This window comes from Leptosomus discolor, chromosome 1 (assembly GCF_034619465.1).
Source record: "Leptosomus discolor isolate bLepDis1 chromosome 1, bLepDis1.hap2, whole genome shotgun sequence".
Classification (NCBI taxonomy): Eukaryota; Metazoa; Chordata; class Aves; order Leptosomiformes; family Leptosomidae; genus Leptosomus; species Leptosomus discolor.
This window is the reverse complement of record NC_141391.1, coordinates 217096160-217114676: the sequence shown is the minus strand read 5'-3', so window position 1 is coordinate 217114676 and position 18517 is coordinate 217096160. Positions and strand designations below refer to the sequence as shown.

The window sequence follows — 18517 nt, the reverse complement described above, 5'->3', positions numbered from 1 at the left end:
AGTATCTTCCATCAGAGCATGTCAAAGCGTTTCCCAAGCATTCATCAAGCAAGGATCACAACGCAACTGCAGAGCAGCCCAGTATGGCCATTTCCACTTTCCAGAGGAGAAATGAGACTGGGAGAAGTCACCTGGCATGGCAATGGCAACACCGGACAAAGAGCAGTGATTTGCCTCACCCTTCTGTGCTTTAAGTGGCAGTCAGCATCATCTCCTCCCAAAGGCAGAAGTAGCTGGACTTCCCCAAGTACAAACTTGAAAATTTACTCCTATAAAATGTGCCCCAAAGCCACAGAATACAGCCATCTTGTTCACAACAGGATGCCAATAGCGTGAAGAGAAGGAGTAAGCAGAATAGGAAGAAGCCATGTTTTACAGCTCTCTTCTGCCTCTAGAGATTTGTAAATTGCCTTCGGGTATTGATAGAAATTTTGCATCTTCCATTTATGGTGCAAATGGCCATCTGCTTCAACAGATTGTTTAAAAGAAATGGAGCTGTGGACAATCTGTCTCAGACTTTAGAGGTGAATGACTAACTTCATTTCACAATCAATTTCAACCAAATAAGATTTGCCTAATTTCCAGCCTGCTAACAGAACACGGTAGAACTTCTCTTTGCTAGATTAATGTAGAGGTGGGAGAAGGACAGCAAAATGTCCCTCTAACTATGACAACAAATTCTGCTTTACTTGAGTGCCACCCTCAGGAGCAGACGTGAAGTGGAGGTGAGCTTACCTGTCAAAGATTCTCTGGGGCTGCATCATACTGTACATAACGTGGGTCATATGATCTTTAGCAGCAACAACCTCTGGAGGAGGATCGTATTTATTCACAGCAGCAACCTGTTTCCACAGTTTAGGGGCAAAAGAAAGCAGAGCAGTGACGCAATTGTTCCCAGCTGCAATACAGCTTCACCCTGAATAACGACGGCTTCATATTTATGAGGGTCAGTCTTTGCATTTGGCTTGTCTATGAGCACTCCGCTACATAAATCTCTTCAGGAGATTTAAGCACAATTTGATAGATGGATGGAAGGCAGCCAGACGTAGCTCACCATCTTTAATATATTCAACCTTTTACTGGAAAGAAAACAGGATGCCACATAAGATGCAAAGTAATTTTGCTTAGGTTTTAATTAACCGTTAATTTGCATCCTCTCAGTGCTGGTGGAAGACGCCGAACTAAAAATCCTTAGGGACTGAAGCCATTCATTTATTCGTCAGAAGAGGAGCAGGACGGGCATTAACAAAGTAAGCAAACTGCAATTTTCTCCTGACCATGCAGTTCTGTCTTTCCTGTGAGGAGGAGCACTCAAACCCCAAGGATTCAAAACACTTCTGTACGCTCTGATGACATCCACGCCTGTACTAGCAAGCAGTATGATGAACAGGAGTGGATCCTTGAAGCAAAACATTCAGTACTTGGGACCCAATGTCCAGAATATTTTCCGGGAAGTGGGGGAAAGGAGCTCATTTCACTCTAGCTCTAGTTCAGTCCTTTGGCCTGGGAGTACATTGGGTGCAGCCTGGTGCACATCATCTGGTTAAGGTTAGTCCAAAAGAAGTCTATGTTGCAAGACTATTCCACAGTGAGTATCAAGCTGGTGCCTCCAAATTCAGTCTGATGAGAGAGTTTATGAGGCTAGAGTAGATGTCCTAAAATAACCCGAGGAGAGGATTTTCTGGAATAACTTTAGTCATCCAGAAGTTAAGTGCTAGTCTAAAGCAGTTATCCAGGCTTACTTTTACAGGCCATTGAGAAGGAAAAATTTCATTAATATATTTGATATTTTATTGGAAGGAAAACAGATTTCCACATAAGACAGAGAGTAAGATCAGCATCTGGGGTAGGTGGGGTAAATTACACTCCAGTATCACCCCTACCCTCTCAATGTTCATGAGAGAGAGAGCCTGTCATTAAACTAGAACCCTAATATTTAAGCAACTAAAGTTAGGAATAATGATTTTCACGTAAGGATCATTTTTAGAGGCTAATTCCCTGAAATCCAGCCCCAATTGGCAGCTGTTAATCCTAACAGTTCCAGGCATGGCTTGGGCCCAAATACTACATGCAGTCACCAAAATACAGTAAAAGCAGCACAACAGAAAGCTTCTGTAAGCAGTCTGAGCAGGTTTTTTTATGGGAGAAGACTTTACAGTGAAAGCTGTACGGAGCAGAACGGGAAACAAGCATCATTATAACTTTCAGAGTTCACTAAAAAATCCCAACAACTGTAATTTGGAAGTAGCACAGCGGTTATCACTTCAGAGCATTCAACGAATGCAGTTGCCTGTTCAGATTCACTAGCTGAGTAACAACGGCTGAACAAAGCTTTTAGGTAAGCTTTGCATTTTTACATACCACAACTGCCCCATAAATTCTGTAGATATATATCTGGATTTAAAAGCAAAAGTCTCTGAATTTGTAGCCTATCTTGGGGCTGAAACATGGGAGATTTGTCACACCCAAATGACTATAAAGCTGCATTTGCACGCATAGGTTTTTATATTCTTCCTGTATTTAGAAAAACTCCAGAGTGATAGGAAGTTTACAAACCTTTTCTTCCACTGAAATCTTCTTGAGATCCAGTTCTGTTAGTTGGAGCAACATGAAAATCGTCAAGAGCCAATAATCTGTTTGCTCCTGAAGGACAAAGTTTCCACTTTGATATAAAGTACTTAACTTCCACAATCTAATGTTTAATTTCAATCAGTTGACACGAAATTGGCTTTGGTACATTGCAACATAGAAAGCTTTTCACCCTGAACGATGTCAATACACTGTATAAATTGAGCCCCCGCCACAAGCTTGGCTTCTGCAGCAAAAGTTAATAATTGTTCCAAAGGCTGCAACTACACTGTTTGAAAGGTCAAGATGGGATTTTAAAATCACCACCACACCCACTAGAACACCAAGAAAGCCTGCTGGAGAACTAAAATGGTTTTTATGTAATAAGCTATGGTTAATACTTCTAAACCTTAGTAGTACTGTAGAAACTTTAAAAAAGAAATTGCATTATAAATGCATCACCATACAGGCTTTTAAGTCTGAGACAATAAAAAAGAATAATTAAAAACCAAATTAAAAAACTGACACTGTCAAGTTCATGAAGCTTCTTAGTTCTAAAACCAGTAACGCCCTGTTAAAACAACTGAAATTTAGACAGCTCTCTTAAGATGATTGTTGCATGTATAAATTATTGAAACAGTAAAGAATCTGATCAGACTTTGCTTAGGGGAAGCACATCTAAATAGAAGGCGGCTTTCAGATTACAGAGGACCAGGGGCAGCCCATTTTGGGTGTTTTTTCACGCTAATGTCATTGTGTGCCATTCTTAGGAAAGCCAACACAAAACTGGCAATTACAGGAAGAGGAAGCTAAACCCTTAAGGTTTTCCTTCTTTCTGACATTGGAAATCACTGTAAAACTCACACAGAATTTAGAAATCACAAAAGTCTGGATGGAATAATCTTTAATCACTGAGGGCAAATGACAAATGTAGAGTCAAAGTCAGAACTTCTGATATTTTGCAAATGTCTTTGTAGTTGATAAAATGGATGTTTAATTCATTAATTGAGTAATATTATGGGAGCCATAAATGAGAACTGAGTAAATCCTGAAGAAGATACAGGTTCCAGAGACACATGATTTTAAAAGGAGTACTATTAAGTTCCTTTGAGCTTTTACCAGGAACAATCGAGTACAGCCCTTCAAAACAAACAAAAAGGGGACCTTTTCCCAAACAAAAATCATGGCATACTATAAGGACAAATGCATAAATGGATTCACAATTGGAATTAAGAAAATTCATGGATTTGCTACGTGGCTATTAAACATCATGACTCATATGCAGCTTTGGTTCAGACCAAGTTCCCAGGCAAAGGTGGGTAACCACGCCAGGGAAACCATCCCCCATTTGTTCTTGTACTCATTCCCTGAGATGACCTGGCCACTCTCAGAGATAGAAACCGAGGTTAAATGGAGTTTGGTGTGATCCAAACCAGCAGTTTTAGGTTCTTATTTTTGGCTTTCTCTCCAGTTCTTTCTTACCTGTACAGGATTTTTTAAAAGATTTAGAACTCTGAGGAGAGGCAGATCTTCAATGCATTCAAGTTCACGTAGCTCAGCAATCTAATTAGTGACAGAAACAGAGCATAAATCAGAAGCACATAATCCATGATAACTATGGGGGAAAAAAGAGGTATTTTAATCCCTGCTCTTAAAATCTGGACATAAAAGAAAATCATTACACTCACAAAATGGGTATCCATGTTAACTGCGTTCAATAAGGCACTTCTAGTCACAAAAGGCAGACAACTTGGATGTTAGCTGGAGAAGCAGTATAATACAGGCAGCAATTTCAAACCACCTGCATTTTCCCAGTTCTTTCAAATGTCAGGCCCCAAACACATTTAGCTTTTATGTGGCTGATGTGCTTAAGTGAGGCAATTCTGCAGTTATATTTGCGCTTCAGTTGACTAGCAAAAAAAAAATTCCTCCCAAGAAGAGTTTCTTTTCACTGGAGCTCAGGTTCACCGTACGTAACCTGGAGCCTTTGAGTGAAAAGCATCAGCACAGTTGTCCTTGGCTGCCTGTATCCAGAGGGGGATGATCCCACTTACCGTCTCATCTATCCACGAAGGAAACCTGGGTTGGCTGCCCATCGGATAAGCATTAGAAGATACGTGGGATTAATCAAAGTTTGTGTGCCCAAAACAAAGGCACATAGAGGCACTCCTGCTAGACACTGGGCGAGCAGTTGTAAGGCTCTCAACTAAAATAAAATGGGTCAAATGGAATTCACGTCGCCTCGTTTAGCTATCTGTTAAGTCAATCGTTTAACCTCACTTAATAACCAGTGGAGAGAGGCAGTTCCAGAGGCCATCTGATCCACGGTGGGCTGGGAAGACTTCAGATTCTCTCCCTCACTTATATTCAGCTTATGTAAAGTGTCTAAAAACATGAACCTCAACCATAGGCTATCCAATATTCACGTTGAGATAACAAGAAGCCCACTGTGGAACAGTTTTGACCAAGTTAAATGTGATTTGGGTGGATTTCCTGAATAAATCATAGAATGCCAGCTGTCCATGTTTGAAAATCACTGAACAGGTACATGAGACACAGTTTGCAGACAAACCTATTGTGGGCATTTTTGAAAAAAAATCAAGCTATTAAGATCATTCTGGGTGGCTGAGAGCTGAAGGAACTCAGATCTTTCTGTGTTAATTAATTAAAACTCTCTTTAAATTATTCTTCAGAAGGAAATGTTCAAAAAAATGGTGACTCATTAAACAGTTTCAATAACATCATTAAAAGAGGCAAATTTTGATGAGGTAAAATTAATAGCTTTTGCATGCTGTAAAGAACAGTGGAAACTATATGAGGCAATGGCAGTGGTGTTATTAATGCTAATAGCAACCGTACTAGTAGTTTCCTGTCTTGTGCAATTGATGTGCCTTCAAATGTCAACCTGAACACAGTGTGAGAAAAAGAATTCATAGTGTCTTGAATTAAATCCTGTAAATGTGTCTTGCAAGCGAGGAAAAAAATGACAGAAAATTTTCAATTCCTGGTTTATATTTTTATTTCTTATTTTCTTAGGGTTTGGGGTTTTTTTTTCCACATGTCTTTGATGTCAAAATGAGTCATAAATTGACAGACTTTTCAGTTAAGTAACCTGGAAGATCAATTTCAAACATAGTATGCATATATGGCTTGGGTATCAAAATTCAAATACAAATGAGCTGGACTGTATCATTGTACTTCCAGTGAAAATTCTGCTGCATAACAAAAGCCACTTTATAATAGGGTACATGCAGTTCTGCCTTACAGGAAGTTTCCAGCTGAGAGCTCAGAAGAATCCGTGGTCATAAAATTGGGCTGAGAGATATTAGCAAACCCTCCTGAGGCCTGGCAGTAGAAAAGCTGTGATGTAAGTAAAGATCCCCAAGAATAATCAAGCTGAAAAAGCTGCATACTCATCCCTACCTTATCCACTCAAGGGAGCACTGTTAGTTCTTTATGTACGTGAGCACTAAATACTACAAAATTGATACCCACATAAAGATAAGCCCATCTAGAGATATTAAATAAGGCCTGAGGAGTACACCATCAATCAAGATGTGAAACAGCATTGGAGTGAAATACCAAAGGAATAAATGTCATCGATTCTAACATTCATTTCTTGCAGTGTTGTAAGATTTTTTGATTAAGCCTTAAAGGAAGGGAATTCTAGAAAAAAATAAATGAATTATGCATTCTTAGAAAAAGCTGAGATAAATATTAAGTATGCTACCTGGTTATCTTCTAGGTTGATCATCTCTAGTAGATCATGTCCCCCCAAGCCTTCTAGGCTAGTTATTTTATTGCTAGATAGGTCCAGCTTCTGCAGAGTTTTCAAGCTGTCCAAGCCAGTTATCTTCTCAATCTGGTTAGAGCTCTAAGAAGAAATGAAAGCATATAAACTGCTGATGAAGTTCTACAGATGGAAAACAACATTCCTGAGGAAAAACAGAGTTCACTTGATTACGGAGAATCCTATTACAAACAGGCCTTTAATGCATTAGCCCCATCTTCATCTTGAGATGACATATTACAGCTTTCCATACCGCTCAAGGAAAAAGGAATCAACTATCTTCTGATTAACTTATCTTCAACCCACCTTGAATAGCAGCGAGAGGCCCCAGCAATAAAAAAAGAGCTCTAGAGTTCTTTCAAAGCTGATACTGGCTAAAGGATACACTTGTCACTACCCAGCTCAAAAGTGAGAAGATAGATATGCACATAAAATTACAGCATATATATACATAAATACACAGAATTTGCCTCTGTAATCATGGTTACATTTACACTTATGACTACAGAATAAATAATGAAAATATTAAGGCAGAGCAATGCAGCACTGTCTTCTTTGGACTACAGGCAGTCTATAAAAATGTCTCAAGGATACACAAGTTCATCTTAACGCACACTAAGTGAAGGCAGACTTTATTTACTGCCAGTGACAGCATGCACAGAAATGGGAAAAAAAAAAAAAACCAAACCCACCTTACTGTAAGTTCACCTGGACTCTAACACCAGAAACGACCCAAGCTTTTGAGAACTCGTAACCAACTATCATTGTTTTACATTCCTTCCTTGTACGAGGTACAAGACAGAAGACCTACATTTATCACTGGACACCAGATGGCTTCATTTCTCAGGGCCTCACAAATCACACACTTGTTTCTGCTGCGAACTCCAAAAAGGTATAACACGCTAGGTTCTGTACTCAGCTTTGTCCCAGCGGCCACACGTACCCAGATGGCGTCTCAACATGATTCTTTCTGTATAACCTTGCAAGTTATATTTTTCCATCAGTATCACCTTGTGCTGAGAGCTTAGAAGCCTCATATTCTATTTATAAATATTTAGGGACTATTGAAATAAATAAGCCAGCTGACTCTAATGTTAATCCAGTTGTCTGTCCTTGACATTTTTCCTGACTTTTAAATGTTTAATTAGGTTATTAATAGCAAGGAGGCTCCCTCCTCTCTTCCTGTTCTTCGTTAGACCTCTGTTTAATAGGGTACAGCTCAGAGCTCTAGCTGCAAAATGCTATGCAAGAGGTGCATATAAAATTCTGTGAACAAAAGGGATTTCTGTAGAGAACCTTTTTTTTTTTTGCAGAGCATAAAATTCCTAAGAGTCCGGTTCATTAGAGCTGCACTTCTTATTTTTTTTTGCAAACACAAGCAGTATAAAGGCTTTTTTGGTACAGCTAGGCAGTATTTACAGTTTTTGAAGCCTTTCTTCCCAACTTCAGACCTTACTACTCTTTCAACCTAAAAAGCTCAAGGGAAAACGGAAAAGAAAGCTGAATCAAAGGGAAGAGCGGGGACGACTGCTCCCATGAAAAAAGAACGGCATTTTATTCTAATTAGTAAAAGAAAATGCTATGCTAAAACCTATCTATTTACATAATTTCCACATGACTATCTACTTTGCTAATTAAAAAAGACAAGCAGTTGTATAAATAACCATATCAGCATGTAAGAACCAAAACTGAAGAACATGTTCATGTTAATAAGGCTTAGCTGTTAACACAACCTCCAAAACATTTTACGGAGCAGATAACCATTCCTAACAGAATTATTATTAGGCCTCTTAACTGATGAGGAAATCCGCAACACAATGGTTGAGTGACTTCTTGTAGCTCTCCCTGAAGAAAGTCTTCAGGGAACAGATCTTCCCATCAGCTTACTCCTACAGCTCATTTCAGAACTTTTGACTCAGATTGGCAAAATCTTGTCTAATCTACTAAGAACGAGACAAAATTCAGTTTGATTGCCACTAAGGGCACAACTGAAAGCTACTGAAGGCATTATATATCTGAAATAGAAGGATATTAAAAATACGTTACTCAACTATTTTAACATACTATCCAACACATACTACTGCCCAGTTTTAAATGTGAATACCTTTCCTGAACATTGAAGCAGTAATAAGTACTAAGGCTAATCAGGCCTTGATGGGTACAGACCTTAGTTATTCCTCTCTGTACCAGAACAGAAGAAAAATCTTTAAAATTTTAAAAGGATTGGAAAAGAATATTTCTATTCCTGATAAGAGATTCATTCGCTTTACCTAAAATATTTATGTAGGTGCTTAAAACTAATGTAGCAAATACGAGCATATTTCTACGTATAGTTTTTTGGTACTCATTTTTAAAATCCCATTAAATATTGTTCAAATGATTATTACAGAGTAAAACCTATTCAGAAGTAGCCTGCTGTATTTTACAGCAACTGAATTGCATTAAACGTAGTTTTTGCTCGTGTTTCTGCACAAGCTCTACATTGATGGCTCTTCCTATGAACTATCTCGAAACGAAAGCATTGGTATTAGGGACGTTTTACAAACATGGAACTGGAGAACACCGAGATAAATGCCTGTAAAAGAGCAAGATGCCTGCAAAGAGGCAGACCGAGGCCTGTGTTTGGGCTAGCTATCCTTGGCTATCTTCATAACCCACAGAGACAGGGGCTTCCGAGGCCTGATACATCTTGTGTTAATGTAGATGTCAGCAGCTGGATCAGAATAACGAAGTATTTTCAGCATCCGTTTCTCTCCACTGACTTTTGAGGCAGCAGAGAACAACTTGCTCAGGTGCAGATGCCTACGCTGCAGAAATCTGAGGCCAGATAAGAGAAATCCCACTAAGGCATCTAGAAATATAACCTAGAAATGTTATCTTTTAACAAATATACCCGAGATATCTTGATGCAAAGCTGGCAACATAAAGCTTCCTACCTCATTACAAGATCCTTAAAAAATTAAGCCAAGATCCTTTAACAATACATCAGATTTGCATACTAAGCTTGACTTGTTCTCTAAAACGAATCCAGTACTCACTTTTCCCTCTCCTGTCCTATCTTACTGCTGTCATGGACACAACTTGATGAGGAAATGTACTTCAAAAAACCCAAATTCATTGTTTGTACTGTGGGACTCGCACAGTAAGTCGCTTCTCACACGTCACCTAAGCAACAACAAAACCCACCCAGAGCAAATGCAAAATATCTTTGGAGAAATTCAAAACCCAGCAAGACACAGCCCTGAGCAACCTCCACTGAAGACGGCTCTGCTTTGAGCAGGAAGCTGGTTCAGATGACTTTCACGGCTCCCTTCTAACCTACGTTGTTCTACCATCCTCTGTTAACTAAAAAAATGTGTCCAGTATTAAAAATATCTCTGAAAATTTGTTATGTAATCACCTCCACATTTATTAAGGCAGTAAGATATTGATAAAAGACAGACAGGAAAACAACTAGAATTCTTTCTTACCAGATTGAGTATTCTGATAGGTAAATTCTCAAGGCCACTGACTGCAAAGAGTCTGTTGTGTGACAAACTCAGATGAGTCAGACTGTGACACTTCTCCAGGCCTCTTATCTCCTCGATGTTATTAACTGTACAGAGGTTTTTGCACTTAAGGAAAATAACCGAACATAAAACCTTAGCAATAACTAGTTGCTAAATTAGCCAGTGGAGCTGAAGTTTATGGTTCGGGGAGCTGGATGCCAAATGCTTCATGCTAAGGAGTTTTAAATCCCAGCGGCTCCCACCCACCCCTGTTCTGGATCTTACTGTCTCCTTGTTTGACTGACACAACTTTTTGTAAGGCAGCAGGACAAGCGACACTGATCCAGATAGAAATATCCTCCGCTCCTTTTTGGAGGGGTTTTTAACTCTGTTTCTGGGGCCTGGTTTAGAGCGCAGCCCTTCAAGCTGACGGCAAATGAAGAAAGTAGTGAAAAGGAGGGAACAGGAGCGTGGGGAAGAAAGTACTTCTGCCAGCATCTTGAAAAAAATATGCTGTAAATCTCCAGTCTTCTTGTCAGATGCACATATGCAGGGTAAAACATAGGGGTATCTATGTCTTGGAATTTAACTGAGCACCAGTCATGTTAGGGCAGCTGTAGAACCAGCCCATGGCTGATTCATCAGAGGACGGTGTGATCTTTTTATGTTTACAGAGTACTTAACGTGGCTCCAAACTGACCTTGACCTCCAAGCATCATACAGAAATTATCCAAGTCATAACAGGCAATAGTACTATATGGGGCTATTTCACTCCAAATTATACCTGTTCTATACCTGCCATCTGTCCTGAAAAGGGAAAGTCTATTTTAAATTAACATTAAAAGCAAAAAGCAGCAGTACAGGTAGTTAGGATTCCTCTCAGCAAACTTCAGCATTAACATAACTACCCAGACCCCTTAAACAAAGCGTGTTTCCTTTGGCAACAAGGCACCTCAGGTTGCTCTCCTACAATGGGATGAAGCACAGAGGTACCCAACTCTCTATCTCTCCACTGCGCCGAAATCAGGTAACTCTGATCCAGGCATCTAATTGTTTGGTGACTGAAGATAGGCAAGAAGAATTGCACTTGTAAGCGTCCAAGCTGGAACTAGTTACATAAAAAGACCAAGAAATATCACTGAAAGAAAGTACCCAGAGCATGCAGGACACGAGAAATGTCTTTCGGCAATCGCAGAAGAAAACATTTTTAATTGGCTTGAGAGAACGAACTCTGCCTGCAAAGAGGGACAAGCGAATTTTCATTCATGTTTCTAGTCTCACCAGGCAGTTGGATGAATTATCAGGATTTTTTTCTCTCTGAATGATATTGTAACCATACAAAACGTAAGCTTAGCCAGGGCCAACAGAATACTCTTTAACAGCTGTGACCTAACTCTGTTTTTTTCCTAACTCCATTCCTGCACAGGGACTCCACTCACAGGCTTAGATGGGGAAGGAGAGGAGGAGAAATGAGCTGGTAAGCACAGATATATCTTTTCAGAGGACCTCACACCAGGCTGCCTCTGTCATTTTAGAAAAGAAACCAAACCCACCCACAGACAGCGGTATTTAACAGATATTAACTGATTCGCTTACAAAATGGGGCTGCTTCTCTTTCAGCTGGGGAGGAAAAGCTTTGGTGAGGACAAAAATATTGTTTCATCCATAAGCATCAATAACAGGCAGAAAATTGCTCAGCACTAAAAATTAATACAATCCATTTTAGTCTTTTAATGACTCACTATAATGCTTTTTTTTTCCCAAGCTGTCTGCCTTTCTGGTTTGGGCATTTTCCTCCCGGAAAATTCATTTATAAACCTGTCAGGTGTGCTTGTGTGTGCACCTGTCAGAAAAAAAAAGTTACAATGACCTTACCATCTGCATCGTAATTCACTTAAATACGGTAAGAAATGCTTAGTTACTGTCAACGAGAAATGCATGCCAAACATTTCCACTACTGCATGATATTTAATAGAGTATTCTCATTTATGATTACAAAGACCAGCTTGTTTTGTCTGCCAGGTCTTTGGCGAGGAGTGCTTGACACGGGTTAGGAACGCTGCCACTTTGCTATTTTAAATTCTGGACTCCCACCTTCCGCACTCATTTCCCTCTATTTCGGAGGGCCCTGTCGCAACTGTACGCATGAAACAGCTTTTCCTCCCCGTTTCAATGGCGTTGACAAACGAAGAAATGGAAGACAGCACGCTGCTGCATTGAAACCAAATGAAAAAATACTGATTCCAGCCCACAAGACAAATCTCTGATCTTTCTTCCTTTTCATTTTGCCGTATGTTTTTTTTGCTCTGTGATGGGAAATTAGAATTGCAAAGGGACGGCGCCTCGATGCCATTTTCTGACAAGAATCGTGTCACCTGCACACCTTGTAAAACCTGTGAATAATGTAACCTGCAAATGTTTTATCTGCTCCTACATGAAAAAGGCATTGTATTAATATCGTTTGGTAATGGGCTACTTGGAGGACAAGAGGCAGAGAAAGAACTGCAACAGCCTGCTGTCTTCTCCTTTTCAGAGAGCAGAAAATCAAGATGCAATTTGTGAGGCACAGAGGAGAGGTTCACGAGCCCTCGGGAAGCAATTGTAAGTAAGGCAGCAGGCAAACACGAAATTCCAGAAGATCTTTCAGAAAAGCACTGGAGAATCTTTAGGGAGCCTAAGAGCTCTATGGACAGCCTTGGAAAAGTAAGGAATGAAGCAACTTAATCTGCTAGTTGGTGTTTTATCTGATTTCTGCCAGCATGGTGTTTCTAATCCCAGAGACTGAGTGCCCCAGTAAGAGGGTGGAAGGTGGGCAGCAGAACACCTCCGCTCTGTGCGCCTCCCTCTGCACGCTCCTCTCACTTAAAGATTGTCTTCATTGTCATTAAACAGCCTTGTCCTCCACAGAGCCACTACAGTCCCCGTGTAATTAGCTATGGCTAAGATTAAACACCATGCACCTTTTGCACTGAAGGGAGCTTAGTGTTCCAAGCTGCTTTCCTATTAACCTTTCATATACAAAAATGCTGGGATTATTTATTACCTCTGCCGTGCAAAGACAGCGTGACATGTCACTTTTTCAGTTTTACACGATGCAAAGTGGAGGTTTTTTTGTGTTCCTCAAGCAAGCTAACACCTTACACAGATACACAACCACCTTTAACATCAGGCATGCTTGAGTAAATTAAGATCAGTTTCACCACCAGAATTACAATGTTTAATCTTGCTTCTAAAGCCAACACTGACTTGAAGGAAAACCACAAAGAAAACAGCTATCTATTTGAAGCAAACGGCTGTTCAGAAAGCAAACAAGCCAACTTTTCTCCCATTCAAGTTTCCGTAAAGGATACAATCCAGCAAGAGTTTAGTAAGTGACTGGTACGCTGACAAATCTTGCATTTTAGGTATTTGATTGTACGAAAAATCTACTTCCTAAAGAAAAAAAGGAGATAGAAAGTCAGGGGTTTTTCTTCAGCATTTACAGCTGTCTTGTGAAACTAAACAGCTGTTCAGTTAAACTTGTGATCAAGGATGTGGAAGAAATAAGATCATTAATATTGGGACATAAACAGGCTCTTTTTTATGACACATAGAATTCACATTTTGAGACCCTCCAAAACTATACTTTCTTCCAACAACATTAACAGTCCTGTAATTACTCACACACATTAAAAAACCTAACACAGAAGTCAGAGAAATACGTAAAGGTCGTATTTCAAAACAACCTCCTGCTTTTTATAACCCAAAGTGGGCTATGAGCAAACAACAGCAAAGGGAAGACTGGCACACAGCTACACTGCAAGTACGTGCTCACAATAACGACTGGCACCAGTCAGTTTGAAAGGCAGGAACTGATCCCACTAAAGATCTGATGAATTTGACAAGCAAGGAAAAAATTCTGGCTATATTTACCTCTGGCTAGAACAGTTAGCTGTACAGCACACCTTTCCATGGCATGCTGGGGTTCAGAGTGTGAACGGAAAGACTGAAACAAGCAGTGTAAAATACCCAGCCATTTGGAAAAGCTATTAAAATGTCAAATGAAGTAAGAAAGAAGACTAAGGAAGGCATAAAAATTCACTTTTGCACATGTCTAAATACATTGTCTAAATCCAATTTAGTTTTGAATTTAATCCTATGAAATGCTTTTTTTTTTGCAACTTACCTTGAGATTTTTAGGTGGTTTAAAACCAAAATATGTAGTCAATTCATTGTTGGAAGCACTCAGTTCCAGTAGGTAAGGCATGTGACTGACACAAGAAAGATCTAGTAACAAAATAAAAGGTCAAATCCTGTACGTGAATGCATAGGTAAATGCAGAGATCATCATGTCAAATCATGCTAATTACGTCCAACAGCAATCACGCATCCATTTGTAGTTACACATTCAGAAAGCGATGTTTGAAATGCAGAAATCAGACATATTCGCACCTTCTACCAGGAAAAAAAAAATGGTTTGTAAAGCATGAAGAATAAATATTCAAGTTTTACATTAAATTTCCATTATGTTGACTGATTTGCCTATAAGCCAGAATATAGTTTTATATTCTGGCTACCTCTAGAGTGACAGAGAGACTACCTCCGTCCTAAGTTATTAATTAGTAGAGAAAAGGATTTAGGCCACTACTGAAGACTAAACGACTAGTTGCTAAGGAAAAGTCCCCGCTCTGCTCAGACCCAGCCTTCACAGACAAACTGTGAGCAAACTGAGCAGGGAGAAGCGCCACATGACAAAAGAGCTGCTACTACTGCTCTCCAGCACCTCACGTGAAATGAAGGAAATAAGGCAACACTGCCCACCACAGCTTATTCCTTTTGATGTTAAACCAAAAAAATGAGTCGGGGAGTACAAGGGAGAGCGAAGGAGAAGACGATGATGGAGTTTACCCCAGTCTCCATTTGTTCCCTTTCTATCCAGGATATGATTTTCTACATTTTGTCACCAGTGGGAAACCTTGACAAAAGAAAGCCCGAGGCTGGGAAAACTGTACCAGCCATAACTTTAAATCTTACAGCGTCTGCACAGGTAAAATCTCAGCCTCAACCTTGGCTTGACATGCTTGCTTGCATTTTATCTTCGGATAATAAACTGGACAATAATCTCCATGTTCCTGCTGACAAACATATGCTGGTGCAGCTATCTGAATTGTCCACACATCATTCTCAGGAAGATCTAGCCATCGTCTCGTTCTGCAGAGCTGAAGTAGTTACACCATTAAAACGTAGACCAGGCTTGGTGATACTAAAGCTACATGGTACAGTGCACTTTCTCATCTTAAATGATTTCACAACCCGAGAATTTACTAGTGTATTTACTACATACCATTAATTTTATTATATGAAAGTTCCAGCTTCTGTAGGTGAATATATCTGGAGAGAATGTTAATGTCACTCAACTCACGACCCTGGAAAAATAAAGCAAAGAGACTTTAATAACCAGCTGTACAACGGCAGCCGCTCTCCCAAGACACACGCAGTAGCAGAAGACATTGAAGAGGTGCCCCAAGGTCACGTGGCAGAACAGGGTGACATATACAGAAAGTGATGTTAGACCTGCAGACCAGCCATGAATGGAGAAAATGTCCAAAGATGACTTTAAAACACAACCAGGAGACGTAGCTCTAGCTAGGAAAAAATGCCAGAGAAACAAGGCTGCATAGAAAAGGGAGCAGCAACAAGTAATCTTTAAAAAGACACAACCATTTTAACTTTCTGAAGGGGCAATGAATGCAGCATTCTCAGGTGTTCAGCATGTTCCTCTATTTTCCTCTCCAGCTGACTGAAGCAGGAAGATACATTTTCACACCCAAAGATTGGGTAAGGAAAAAAAATATCTTACTGCTGTTGCTACTAAGTGAAAAAAACAGTATGGGTATGGCAGCTGTCAGCAGGAGCCATGCTGTGTCTTGTCAGAAGTTGCATGTACACGAGGCAGCATTGACAGGTAGAGGCAAAAATCTTCCTTCTCGAAATTTTTTTACTAGACCAACTATTTGCTGTTAAAAAGAGGAAACCTTTGAGCAGAGCAGCACTTTACAGTGATGTTCTTTGCTTATACTTACTGAAAGCGACAGGTTAAGATAAACGTACTCGATACCAGGGGCTGAGCGCCCCAGCTTGTGGAGACCCTCAGCCACAGTGTCTTCATCCAACACTCCATCAAACTGACCCTATAAAACACCAGAAAGTGGGGGGGGGGGGGGGGGGGGGGGGGGGGGGGCCAGGGAGAGGAGTGGATTAAGGGGAGATTTATGAAACGAAATTCCACACTCGGTAGAATCTGGGGGCTGCTTGGGATGCAATCAGGAACAGAGTTTAATAAAAGTCCTCCATCAAACGCTGCTTTTGGTGCTCCATCACCCTAATAAGGCACTACACATTAGGAAAAATGATGACTGCAGCCCTCAAAACAGATAAATAGAAACATGTCATGTACTACCTCTATACATTTTAAAAGGTTCAACAATTTTTTGTTGTGGTTTCTCTTTTTTTTTTTTTTTAACCTTCTGGTTTAAATACACAGCTCTAAACAGGCCCCGTTTCCAGAGGTGTTGAGCCACGAAACTCACATCGATTATGGATGTTAACATCTCAGCAAACCAGCACTAACATAACCCCAGTGTTGCACCCCAATATGCACATTATTGGAGGCCCTTTAAATTTGTTCAGCACGAGCAGCCAGTGCTACTCTTCAGAGAACAATCTCTGCCAGAGAGGGTACTTGACAGATGGCACTAATGAACCACTGCGCAGGTTTAATGAGAAAATAAGCCAATGGCTTGTGAAATTCCTATAAGCTTGGAGAAGTCAGACAACAACTGCTAATCTAGGGACCAAGATAAATAATGTTTCAAACGGCAACCATCTAAATTATAGCACCTACATGTTATAGCAACGGAGACTACAGATGCATTCCCACCAGGTAAAAATACAAGGTGATAATGCTGTGGCAGTGTCCACTTTAGAGCCCAGCAGAGCAGGGAGAAAAAATTTGCTTGCATCCAAGGGCTGCTTAAATCTCAGGGCTGGGCATATGAAAAGGAAAGGGGTTTAATTTAGCCATCCATATGCCATCTTATCCTTCGCTTTTATATAGCAAGGAGAGAGAGGGGCAATCCAGAACTATCCTGGACACCAGGGACCGTAAAAAAAAAAAGGCAGAAATGAGAATAAGGGGGGAAACAGACCAAACCAGCCTTTCCCTTCTTTGGAGAAATGAGAAATCACTCCCTGGTGCCCCCACTGACTCCTCCTTCTTTCCCCTCGCAACTACACTGAGTGATGAGGGGGGAAAGGGCTGTCTTCTCACAAGCACACCCCTCCCCAAACAGCTGGGGGGCACTGAGCTGAACCTCTGGGTGCTGGGACTCCTCTTCCTTTTCGTCGCCGTCCTCCTCCTCCTCCTGCTTGTCCTCTTGGTGAGGCAGGCTGAGCTGTGGCTGCCGCAAGCTGGGCCTGTCCTGGGACATCTCCCCGGAGAAGCCCTGCGAGAGGCGCTGCGGTGGCCCATGAGGAGGGGGAAGCAGCTCCCCGAGGCCTCCCTCTTCCCGCTTCTCCTCGCCCCCCGCCATGCCCCTTAATAAGGGGCGAGGACGCGGAGGGAGCTGCGCTACCGGTGCTTCGCACCCCAACACCGCCCCGTCACCCCTCAGGACGGGCCGCCGCCATCTTGTTTGCTCTCCCTGTCGTCGTGGAGACGGGAGGCGCGCCAGCCCGCCCCCTGCGGGGCAGGGGATTCGCGCCCGCCCGCCAGCCAGCCAATAGGAAAGCGGTGGGTGCAGCGGTGCAGGATGGGAGTTGTAGTTCTCTGCGCGGGCACCGCTCGCAGTGCCCGCCGGGCCGCGGAGCATGTTGGGAGTTGTAGTCCGCCTCACAGGCGTCCTCCTCAGCCGGCGCACCCCGGCGGCTCGCAGTGGCGCTTGTGCGGCTGAAGGCACCGCATCCCCCCGCCCCCCACACACACAGAGCCCCTCTCCTTTTCTATTTCCCCCCACTCTTCCACAGCAGGGGGAAAAGTGTGTTCGCCTCCTTTGGTGTGTTCCAGATCACAGAATCGCAGAATCACAGAGTGTCAGGGGCTGGGAGGGACCTCGAAAGATCACCCAGTCCAACCCCCTGCCAGAGCAGGACCACCCAGAGCAGGTCACACAGGAACGTGTCCAGGCGAGGTTGGAATGTCTCCAGAGAAGGAGACCCCACCACCTCTCTGGGCAGCCTGTGTCAGGGCTCTGTCACCCTCCCAGGGAAAAAGTTTTTCCTGATGTTCATGTGGCACCTCCCGTGCTCCAGCTTGCACCCGTTGCCCCTTGTCCTGTCACTGGCCATCACCAAGAAGAGCCTGGCTCCATCCTCCTGACACTCACCCTTCACGTATTTATAACCATTGAGGAGGTCACCCCTCAGTCTCCTCTTCTCCAAGCTCAAGAGACCCAGCTCCCTCAGCCTTTGACCGTAAGGGAGATGTTCCACCCCCTCCATCAAGTCAATACCATCAGACGAATAATCTTCAGGGCACCAGCCACAAAGCCTCAGGCCAAAACGGGCTCTGTGCAAGATGCCACCTTTGCTCAGCAGCACTGTAACCAGAAAAAGGGCCATGTCTGCGGCCCTGACGTCTAGTCAGCTGGTTTAGTCACAGGCCAGTCCGGCTCATCCTGGTTTTTGTCTAGGA

The 18517-nt window shown here is 41.9% G+C and overlaps 1 protein-coding gene across 1 annotated transcript in view; it reads right to left on the bottom strand.

The window, feature by feature from the left end:
• Window positions 1–17417, bottom strand: part of LRGUK (leucine rich repeats and guanylate kinase domain containing) — a 51440-nt gene extending 34023 nt beyond the window's left edge. Inside the window, exons 1-10 of the mRNA XM_086462495.1 lie at window positions 17199–17417; window positions 15909–16016; window positions 15170–15251; window positions 14008–14112; window positions 13197–13274; window positions 9829–9953; window positions 6299–6442; window positions 4051–4131; window positions 2557–2643; window positions 736–842 (exon numbers count right to left, since the gene is read on the bottom strand). Of these exons, the coding sequence (XP_086318621.1) occupies window positions 736–842; window positions 2557–2643; window positions 4051–4131; window positions 6299–6442; window positions 9829–9953; window positions 13197–13274; window positions 14008–14112; window positions 15170–15251; window positions 15909–16016; window positions 17199–17417 (1136 nt within the window). The remainder of the gene's footprint in view (window positions 1–735; window positions 843–2556; window positions 2644–4050; window positions 4132–6298; window positions 6443–9828; window positions 9954–13196; window positions 13275–14007; window positions 14113–15169; window positions 15252–15908; window positions 16017–17198) is intronic.
• Window positions 17418–18517: the final 1100 nt, after the last annotated feature.